An 11,732-nucleotide genomic window follows, 5' to 3' on the forward strand; every position below is an offset into this window, starting at 1 on the left:
CAACCGCTAAATAACGGTGTATTTGACAAATGTTTGGTTGGTACCACACAGCTATCATTAAACGGTCGTTTTCTGTAAGAAGTGCCGTCAGCATTCATAAACTCCCACAGGTGGTAAAATTCAAATGTTATAGCATAAAACATGCTCGTTCGCTTCGATTTAGTATGAATTCATCTTTGGAAAACATTTGTCTTGATTGTTGATTCTAAATATTAGCATTAGATTCGAATATTAGCACTTCTAACTAGTGATCCATAATATGGACCAGGAAATGATTGTTTACCACGGTTATGGATCACTTCCAAAGAATGTAGATTTTTGCCATTTTGAGCATTGGATTGGATTCGACATTTTCGGACAAAAATGGGAGGAAAACTTGGTGAGGAGCGATAACATTTCATGTCTCAGTTACTATAATGCAGTATCACAAAAAAAGGCATTTTACGCTTGTTTCCATCTCTAACACTGCTTTTTTTGCAGTAATATGTGACACATTGTTATCTTTCGCCAAACCATGCAATACAGATGCATTGAGTTGAAAATCTTTTGATTTTGCGTACTTATCCGTAATATGTCGCAATTTGATCCATAATATGAAAATTGATCCATAATATGGTTTTCAGAAACAGATACAATTTTTGATTTTAATGCAATCCTATGTAAATATTACACTCAAAACAGTTTACTAACCAAAGTTTCAATTTGAAACGATTCGATTCGTGCTTTAAAATTACCATTTTACGATTTCCATGTCATTTTATTGAATTTTATAGGTTGGACTCCACACTATTTGATCCATAACTGTGGGGTTATGGTATAAGCTAGCATGATTGTGTGAGTACGTTCACAGCACGAACTCAAGCAGGACGTTCTATCCCACAAAACAATACATATGAAGTTTTTCTTTGCGACCGTGGACCTTTGAATAGTCGCAAATCAACGGGTGGCGGCGTTCTTGTTGCAATCAAGCGGAAATATAAACCAAGCGTCATCAACAGCGATGAATGGGTTAGCATCGAACAAATATGGGTGAGCTTCCAGCTCTCAAATCGGAAGGTGTTCTTGTGTGCAGTTTACGTGCCTCCCGATCGAACTCGCGACGTGGCACTGATCGATCTTGCCCGGGATATCCTGGCAATCGTCTGACAATGGTTTCCTACACCCGAATCCAGCATATCGGAGCATCAAAACTTCTCGACAGCTACAGCTCTGCTACGTTGCAACAAATTAATTACACAACGAATGAAAACGGTCGCTCTCTAGATTTATGTTTCGTCAGTGCACAAAATACCGCTCCATCAATCTCAGTTGCTCCATCGTTTTCGGTCAAACAAGTATACCATCACCCTGCTTTGGTCCTCATTCTAAACGATTCGAAAGTACCTGAATTGAAGTCGGTTGATCCGATTTCCTACGACTTTCGTAACGCAGACCATGATCGCATTGTCGAATTCCTTTCTGCGATTGATTGGGACCTTGTACTCGATGGTCGTGATGTCAATAACGCTGCCCTAACTCTCTCGCATATACTAGGACATGTCATTGAGCGCCATGTGCCTAAAATATGTCATCCAGCTAAAAGCAAACCATGGATGACCCGAGAACTTCTTATGCTCAAGACAGCAAAGAAATCTGCTCTAAGGAAATATTCCAAACACCACACAGTCTCGCTGCAGGAACACTACAGAAAACTAAATTCCGCCTACAAAGTAAGCAGTCGAAATAGTTTCAGACGATACCAGCAGAATCTTCAGCGCAACTTAAAGGCAAACCCGAAATTCTTCTGGAAGTATGTGAAAGATCAGCGGAAAGAAGCCGGTTACCCTTCAACCATGACGTTAAACGGCGAAGTAACCAGTGAACCTCGACGTATTTGTCAGTTTTTGCCGACAAGTTCTCGAGCACTTTTAGTAACGAATTTGTTTCCGAAGAACAAATTATCCAAGCCGCTAGCAATGTTCCACTTCTGGCAGGTGACAGCTTTGGTACACTCAACATCGACGACGCCATGATTTCTAGGGCCGCTTTACAGCTCAAATCATCGACCAATACCGGCCCAGACGGAATTCCGTCTGTTTTTTGTTAAAAAGTATATCGAAAATCTTTTAGTCCCTCTCCGTCACGTATTTAATCTATCTATGTCAAGCGGAGACTTCCCATCCGTATGGAAAACCGCCGTCATGTTTCCTGTTTATAAGAAGGATGAGCGGAGGGATGTGAACAACTACCGTGGAGTCACGTCTCTGGGCGCAATTTCCAAGTTGTTCGAACTCGTCGTTATGGACCCATTGCTCTCGCATTGCAAACAGTACCTTAGCGACGCCCAGCATGGGTTCATCTCCGGAAGATCAACCGCTTCGAATCTTCTTTGTCTGACGTCACATATCACCGAAAGTCTAGCGGAAAGAGCCCAAACCGACGTCATATATACTGACTTGTCTGCGGCATTCGATAGAGTAAACCACGCAATAACGATTGCTAAACTGGAAAGGCTCGGAATCTGTGGCAGTGTATTAAGATGGCTTCATTCATATCTCACCGGCCGCAAGCTAACCGTAACTGTTGAAGACATTATCTCGGATGAGTTTTTAGCCACTTCCGGCATACCGCAGGATAGTCATCTAGGCCCGTTGATTTTTCTGCTGTATTTTAACGACGTCAATTACGTACTCAAAGGCCCTCGTTTAATCTACGCAGACGACCTGAAGATCTATCGTAGGATTCGCTCCGAGTCCGATGCAAGAAATCTTCAGCAGGAGATCGACACCTTCACGAACTGGTGTACCTTGAATTGCATGACAGTGAATCCAAGCAAGTGCTCCACAATTATGTTTGCTCTGATTCGACAGCCAACTGTTTTCAACTATAACCTTCGAGGCAACGAAATTGAACGTGTAGACCATGTTAAAGATCTTGGCGTGATCCTTGACCCCCAGCTAACTTTCAAGCGACATGTGGCTTATACAGTGGAAAAAGCTTCCAGAACCTTGGGATTTATTTTTCGTATCGCCAAGGACTTCACCAATATGAATTGCCTCAAGTCGCTGTACTGTTCGCTCGTTCGTTCGACGCTAGAGTACTGCTCTGTCGTTTGGAATCCGTATTACCAAAATGGTACGGAAAGGATCGAATCCGTTCAGCGGCGTTTAATACGTTTTGCTCTTCGTCGACTTCCATGGCGAGACCCGTTCCGGTTACCGAGTTATGAAAGTAGGTGCCAGTTGATTCACATGGAAACTCTCCAGGTGCGCGCCGTAACATCGCCAGAGCAATGTTTGTAACCGACACGCTACAAGGAAGGATCGACTGTTCGACTATTTTGAGGACGATTGATCTAAACGTTCGTCCCAGAGCGCTACGTAACAACTCACTGCTGAGATTGCAATTTCGACGCACAAACTATGGCCAGCATAGCGCCCTAAATGGAGCGCTACGAGTCTTCAATAGAGCAGCTTCTTGTTTCGATTTTAATTTGTCCCGTGCTTCAATCCGTCGTAACCTTTCTGTTTTCTTTTTAAGAAGAATGGACGAATAACGATTTAATTTTATTTTTGTGTTGCGCACCATGACTTTTGTTAAATTTAAGATAGTTTAATCACCATTGGGACACAAATCGTCTGTTGGTGTAAGATAATAATAATAATAAAGTTAAGCAAGCATTTTTTTAATTGATTAATACAAACCCAAAACAAAAGTTAAAATGGATAGCTGTTTCTACTATTTGATACATTTTGATACATACTATTTGGTATTTACATTTTGTTTCGTCCCGTACACTCGTACAAAGTAAGTCGAATCAATCCGTAGCAGCTGTCAAACCAACATTTGTTATCATAAGTTAAGTCGCATAAGATCACAGGTTAGTTCGGTAGAAAATGTATACACTCGTATTGTATGTTATTATTCATCACATAATATATGCACGTATATCGCCTCCACTTTTGTACGTAGGAAGCCATTTCGCGACATCTTATAAGTGAAATGTTGCACATGCAAAGCCTCCAGGTGTTATCGTTATACGTACATTTTGGTTGTCTGGGTTATTGGTAGACACCAGGATCATTCTTTATTAATTGACATGTTCTTTCGAATCCACGAAAACTGAGACGTCACACGGCTTATCCCCAGTGAGGCCCTGGTGAAACCTGTTCTTGGAGCTCTGGAGTGGCCAAATTAGTTGATATTAAGTTGCTTATTCTTTTATTAAAATGTTCTTAAGAATTCACAACGATTGAGACGTCCCATAGCAGGTATAGACTTAAAACGGAAATGAAACCAAAGAGGCCCTGGTGAAACCTGTGACAGGAGCTCTCGTTCCGAGTTTTTTCTTCCTTTTTACTGACATCTTTTTCTTCTTCTTTTTGCATGTGTATATCGTGTGGCAGGTACGAAGATACTCTATGCCCAGCGATGTCGAGAAAATTTCCAACCCGAAAAGATCCTCGACCGATGGGATTCGAACCCACGACCCTCAGCTTGGTCTTGCTGAATAGCTGCACGTTTACCGCTACGGCTATCTGGGCCCCTTACTGCCATGCTCCTCCAAATTCATGAAGATTGAGATGTCGTACGGTATGTTTTTGACATGAAAGGATATGTCCCCAAAGGGGACTAGCGGAACAGGCTACGGTGTACCAGAACGGTCCACTTATTTAATTATGCTTAAATGATGACTAGGGACAATGGAAATTCGCGATTTCGCGGAAGCCGCGAAATCCGCGAAATTTGGCCTTGGGCGCGATATTCAGGAAATCCTGCGAAATGCCGCAAATTTTCTTAAATTTGGCTAATTCATATGAAAATCACAGTAAATATCAGTTTTTATCCTATGAAATGGTTAATTTATTTTGAAATCAAGGTTCCACCAACAATTTTTGTACTATTTAGTTTTTACTTGGACCTCTTCAGGTTTGCTTGTTTTGTTCTAAATTTTAAATTGTCACTCTGGTAATAAACTTATTATCTTAATCTGTAAAATTAAAATTACTAAAACACAGCTAAGTCTACATATCAAAAAAAATACTTTCACTGAAAACATGGCATTTTAATATGAAATTTGATCAAAAGTTTTTCGATCACAACAAAGCCGCGAAATTTCGGTTTTATCGCCTGAGACATCCGCGAAATTTCAAGAATTTTGCCGCGAATTTCCATTGACAATCGATAATTAATTATTTTACATACAAATTCTGGTGTTGTAACTGCAATAAGTAATAATATAATCACATTTCCCCAAATTTAACACACTCATGACCTCAGTGCAACCCGGAATATCTCAGGTGTGGTACCGAATTCAAATAACTGGTACCTTTTTAAAGTCAACTGAGGGTGGTTTCAAAAAAAATCGAATCGAAATTGACCAAATGGCAGCTTTTTGAAACTGCCTTGTTAGTGGTCGGGTACGTAAATGTTAAGAACGTATTCAAAAATATACTTCAGAAAAACTGATGTACTTATGAAGTAGGCATATTTTTATCCTCATCACTCACATCAATACTGACTCCTAGATGTGACATACCCAACAAACATTTTAGTGAAATAAGAGTTAAATAAACCCCTCTGAAGCTTATATCAGCTGAATAAACTGTTATTCAGCTACTATTTTTTTCTTGGGTAATACTCTAAAATGTATCGGAAGTGATAGATATACATCTGTACTAAGGTTCTGTAACTCAAATTGTTTGATAGTTCAACTGATTACGGTCTACGAAGACAATGAAAAAATGCAGACAACGATGATTAATTTCAAATATTTTCAAAACATGAAAAATCTACTTCAACAGTCATGGCCTTACTATGACTATCATATAGGAATTTGTATAAAATGTATGGTTTTACATTTTTGCGACCATAATTGGCAATTGGCAAGGTAGTACAAAACAATACAGCTTATTTTTCGATTTTTGGCCTTTGGTCAATACCACTATGCACCGTGTATATTAACAGTCATCCATGCACCCTAGTGGTACTCACGGTTTTAGTCAATTTATGCCACCCCTTACCCTTGTCGTGATCATTTAGACAAACGAGAAAATAACCAAAACTATGAAATCGTAAGATGCTTGCAGTCGGAATGAAACTCAAGAACATTTATTGAAATCATATAATCAACAGTTGTAAAGTGAAAAGTAATCAATAATAAAAACTTTTTAATCATGATGCAGTAAAATGTGAAATGCCTTCACAATCTAAAATAAAACACATTCTCAGTTCAAGTGAAAATTTGAAAATGACTGGCTGGCTTTGGTGTTTGACGCCGTTTTAAGTGCAAATACTATCAAATTAACGCTATTTATCCTTTACACCCATTATTTTGCTTAACATGAAATTTACGTCAATTTTTCGTAAATTTTTCGTATTCGAAAAAATATTATTTCATATTCCTCTTATCACCACCTTCCAATGCAATTATCACTCCTGTTCAAACACCACTCCCCCTATGTTAGCGTTCAACAAAGGTGCAAATTAAATCCATCTACGATTGATTTGGTCTTAACCGACTCTAGTCATCTTTGTAGCCAACTGATTACTCATGCTGATTTTGATTCTGATCATGTCCCTGTTACATTTCAAATATCTCAAGAAGCGATTCTCAATCCTATCAGCTCCACTTTCAATTATTTACGAGCCGACTGGAATATATATGAAACGTATGTTGACTCCAATCTTGATGTTAACATTTCTTTAGAAACTAAACTTGATATTGACAATGCTCTTGAAACTTTAACAAATTCCATTGTTGAAGCCCGGAGCATTGCAATTCCAAAATGTGAAGTAAAATTTGAATCCGTGATTATAGACGATGATCTTAAACTCTTGATCCGTCTTAAAGACGTGAGGAGAAGGCAATTTCAACGCACTCGCGATCCTGCTATAAAAATTATATGGCAGGATTTGCAGAAAGAAATCAAAAAGCGTTATGCTCAATTAAGAAACAAAAATTTTGAAAATAAAATTTCTCAATTGGACCCTGGCTCTAAGCCCTTTTGGAAATTATCTAAAATCTTGAAAAAACCTCAGAAGCCAATACCGGCATTGAAAGAGGAAAACAAAAAATTAATAACTAATTGGGAAAAAGCTCAAAAACTTGCTATGCAGTTTGAAAGTGCGCACAATTTTAATTTAGGACTTACTAGTCCAATTGAAAATCAAGTTACTCAGGAGTTCGAAAATATTCTCAATCAAGAGAACGTTTTCGAAAATGCCTGGGAGACTGATTTGGAAGAAGTGAGAACTATTATTAAAAAATTCAAAAACATGAAAGCTCCTGGCGATGATGGAATTTTCTACATCCCCATCAAGAAACTTCCAGAAAGTAGCTTATCATTTTTAGTTGATATATTTAACAAATGTTTTCAATTAGCATATTTTCCTGACAAATGGAAAAATGCTAAGGTTGTTCCAATTTTAAAACCAGACAAAAATCCTGCAGAAGCTTCTAGCTATCGTCCAATCAGTTTGCTTTCCTCCATCAGTAAACTTTTTGAAAAGGTTATTTTGAACAGAATGATGGCCCACATCAACGAAAATTCAATTTTTGCCAATGAACAGTTCGGATTCCGCCATGGACATTCGACCACTCATCAACTTTTACGTGTAACAAATTTGATCCGTTCCAACAAATCTGAAGGCTATTTTACTGGTCTTGCTCTTCTAGACATAGAAAAAGCATTCGACAGTGTTTGGCATGAAGGTTTGATTGTAAAATTAAAAAAACTTTCATTTTCCAACATACATTGTTAGAATAATTCAAAGTTATCTGTCAAATCGTACACTTCAGGTTAATTATCAGAACTCCAGATCTGAAAGACTTCCTGTAAGAGCTGGTGTTCCTCAAGGCAGCATTTTGGGACCAATATTATACAATATTTTCACATCTGACTTACCTGAGCTACCTCAGGGATGTCAAAATCTTTGTTTGCGGATGACACAGGCCTCTCCGCCAAAGGACGAAGCCTGCGTGTCATCTGTAGTCGATTGCAAAAAAGTTTGGATATTTTTTCTTCATACTTGCAAAAATGGAAGATTTCTCCTAATGCTTCCAAAACTCAACTAATAATATTCCCACATAAACCAAAAGCTCTTTATTTGAAACCTTCAAGTAGACATGTTGTCACGATGAGAGGGGTTCCAATAAATTGGTCAGATGAAGTTAAGTATCTAGGGCTCATGCTAGATAAGAATTTAACTTTCAAAAATCACATTGAGGGCATTCAAGCCAAATGTAATAAATATGTAAAATGTCTCTATCCCCTTATTAATAGAAAATCAAAACTTTGTCTTAAGAACAAGCTGTTGATATTCAAACAAATTTTCAGGCCAGCCATGTTGTATGCTGTACCAATATGGACTAGCTGTTGTAATACCAGGAAGAAAGCTCTGCAGAGAATTCAAAATAAAATTTTGAAAATGATTCTGAGGCTTCCTCCCTGGTATAGTACCAATGAGTTACATAGAATATCCAATGTTGAAACATTGGAACAAATGTCAAATACAATCATTAATAATTTCAGGCAAAAATCGTTACAATCTTCTATTGCCACGATTAATGCGTTATATGTTTAGGTTAAGTTAGGTTAAGTATATTAAAAACATTTTTTTTCTCTTATAAGCAGGTGACATCAACTCACCTGTAAAAAATAACTGAACTGCTACGGCAAATGAAATGTAATATGTTGTTAACAAAATGTTAATTAAATCTTAAATTTGTTTTACCAAATTAGGATGATAGTGTTGTCAAATAACACAGAACACCTAGATATAAGAAATGAATGTAATGTTTGGAATGATACTAATAAAGAAATTTAAAAAAAAAAAAAAAAGGTGCAAATTACTTATTAAATTTCAATACCCTCCCCCGTCATATCGTCATCGTCACCGGTTGCCAACGGTCGTAAGATAACCAATAGAAAATCCCCAAAGAGAAGGCCGGAAATCTGAGGCGTGTTTATTTGAATTGATGACATCTCTGGCGATACCGTAATTTCGGGTGAAATTGATCATTTTTCACGGTTTTTCTAGTCTGTTTTCTATAATGTTAACAATGCCAAACAACTAAATTCAGGAAAACAAGTACGAAGGTGTGCCTCATCGAGTCATGTACCGAAATTTTCTAACAAATGTCATTTTAGTGTTAACAAATATCTCTAAAATAAAAAATCAGGGGATCTAATTGCGGGGTGAAATTGATCGCTTATCAATGCCATTATTGTTAGTTTTCAAAACAACTCTACATGATAATTTTGAGCTCCCTGAATCCGATTATGTTTGTCAAAATCTTAACAATGCAATATTTATATAAATAATGAATAGTTAAATTTCAAGAATTACGCGGAAAACGCCTAAATGTATGCAATTTCCTAAGGAAATCAATGATATCTAACAGAAATTCAATTATTTCAACCATTTGAGGTAATTGGTACGAGTTTTGGTGATGAAATCTGGTTTGCGGATATATCTCAAGCATCCTCACAAACTTTCAGGTTTATACTCTGTTCAAATCCTTGCTTAGAAATAGAAGTTTATAGGTGTTTGTCAATACTGTACCGTGCATGATTTTGAAATTTTACATCATTTTCATAGTAATAAACATTCTTCAACGCAAAAAACTTCACAACACACAATTCGACAATAGTTCGACAAACAACGTTCATTTACTGCAGCTTGAATTGATATTTGTGCTCCATTACGCATTAATAAAATCGTGTGATACGATGATCAATTTCACCATTCTGATCAATTACACCCGATTTTACGGTATTGTTTGTTCAGTCTCGGTAATCTCGTCAGCGGGAAGCGGGCAGAACAAAAAATCATCTGGATGTTTTCATTGATGTGTTTTGATAGAAATATATTGTGTATTTGGCGTTTGGAATTTGGTTGCCGATAATAGTCGAATGGTGCCGAAGCCGTAAGTCTCCCTACATAATTCTAACTTTAGAAATGGTGTAACGTTTGTTTGTCTTTGATAAAACCAATTTGTGGCGAAAACCGATTCCTTTCATCTCCAGGCTATATCCGGTGTTTCGGCGTGGTTCCGGATGACATGACCGTCATCATATCGTGAGACCATAGTGCGGTGTACCGATGATTTGATGATGACACGCTCTCTGTGTGGATGGCACCTACTGCTATCCTCATCAATCTAAAGAAAACAGAATTCATGGCTTTCCACCCCAGCACCGTTTATCTTCAGCCTAATCGGAAACATTTAGCAAATGAATGATTGACCGATGGTTGACATTTACACACTGTGGTACTGTGACATTCATTGGAATTAGAAGCGTATCAATCCATTGGACTCGAGATTAATGCTAATCAATTAGCCCGAGAACAATGGAAATAATATTTCGACACGAAATAATCACCAGATAAGAACAAGCGTTTATTTACTTATGGTATTGAGGACAACCTCAAAGATTAAGCTCTATGTTGACACATTCATGATTGTATATGTCGTTTTTTATAAATCAAATTGTATAAAGCATAGTTTCTAAACACGCCCAAAACAAAATTATTTAAAAATTATGGGAGTGAGATACGTCTTCACATTTATTTTACAAATTATAGAATTTTCAAGACTCAACACTGCATTACATTAGTTGCAGCGAGAATTGAGCTCTTTTTTAAGTAAATAAAAACCGAATTTATTACTATACCATTTAATTCCACTAGAGTTTGCATCCTTTAACAGATACACGTATTTTGACCTCAACTGTAAGGCCATGTAAGGTCATTTTCAGTGTTGTGTACTAGGCTTGACTAGTCTCGAGTAAATTACTGACTGTAGTGTTTGTTTATGAATTTAATATAGTTTATGTTCATAAGTTGATACTCCTACCCTAAATGGCAACAATTACGTTCTATCACAGGTACATTACTGAAATTTAAGTCAGTTTGCTGCTAGTCCAACATATCTCAATTGATCGATAGGTACATACTGAATTTAAATGATACAAAATTGTATCGATTTTTAATTATCATTGCAACTTTGATCTTAAGTGATAAACTTGCATATAAGAGCTAAAGTGAAGTACTCATCGCTCCTCAATTCATTCTCTTCTAATCATCTTGAGTGGCACACGAGTGGTTCGTTAATTTTATAAACCAATTCCCCCTTTCCTCGCCTTATCTGCCAAACATCATTCAGCACTCTTCTTTAATGCACAAACTCTTGTTCCATATCGTTTCAGGAATGGTTCAACGTAGTAATAGCCCTGCTCACCGCATTCCTTCTGCTCAGTTCGTCAACCCTGGTCGCCATTACGGTGCTGGTCACGACTGAGTTGGGCCCTCGGAAACTGACCGCTGCCACCAGTACCTTGGCCACCGGCATTTCCGGCAGCATCGGCCTCAGCTGGTTCCTGCCGACATTGTGTGCCACGTCCACTCCGCTAGTCTACAGTGTCATGTTCGAAACGCCAAACCACTGGTGGCACACGACGGATTCCTTCGGTTTCATCCTCTTCATCGTCATCGAGTCGCTGTTTGTGATATTGTTTCTACTGTTGTTTCTGACACTGATGAAAAAACTTTTGTACCTCGCCAAGAAGCACGATAAGCACAACACTTCAATCCTGAGACGGTAGGTGGAAACAATTACCATTATCCCCGCACATATACCAGCACCAGGGCCGGGGATCACAGTGAATTAGGGGCATTTTTGCAATGAAGCTTTTCCGATATTATAGAATTTCCCAAGTGATTATTTCTCAATTTTTTTTTTTATTTTT

The 11,732-nt window shown here is 37.8% G+C and overlaps 1 protein-coding gene across 1 annotated transcript in view; it reads left to right on the plus strand.

Moving 5' to 3' along the window:
- The window catches only part of LOC5563749, a 636,451-nt gene extending 625,071 nt beyond the window's left edge, over positions 1 to 11,380 (plus strand). The window contains exon 19 of the mRNA XM_021845713.1: positions 11,193 to 11,380. Within this exon, the coding sequence (XP_021701405.1) occupies positions 11,193 to 11,284 (92 nt within the window). The 3' untranslated portion in view covers positions 11,285 to 11,380. The remainder of the gene's footprint in view (positions 1 to 11,192) is intronic.
- The last annotated feature ends 352 nt before the right edge of the window (positions 11,381 to 11,732 follow it).

The sequence above is a fragment of the Aedes aegypti genome, chromosome 2 (genome assembly GCF_002204515.2).
Source record: "Aedes aegypti strain LVP_AGWG chromosome 2, AaegL5.0 Primary Assembly, whole genome shotgun sequence".
NCBI classification, from domain to species: Eukaryota; Metazoa; Arthropoda; class Insecta; order Diptera; family Culicidae; genus Aedes; species Aedes aegypti.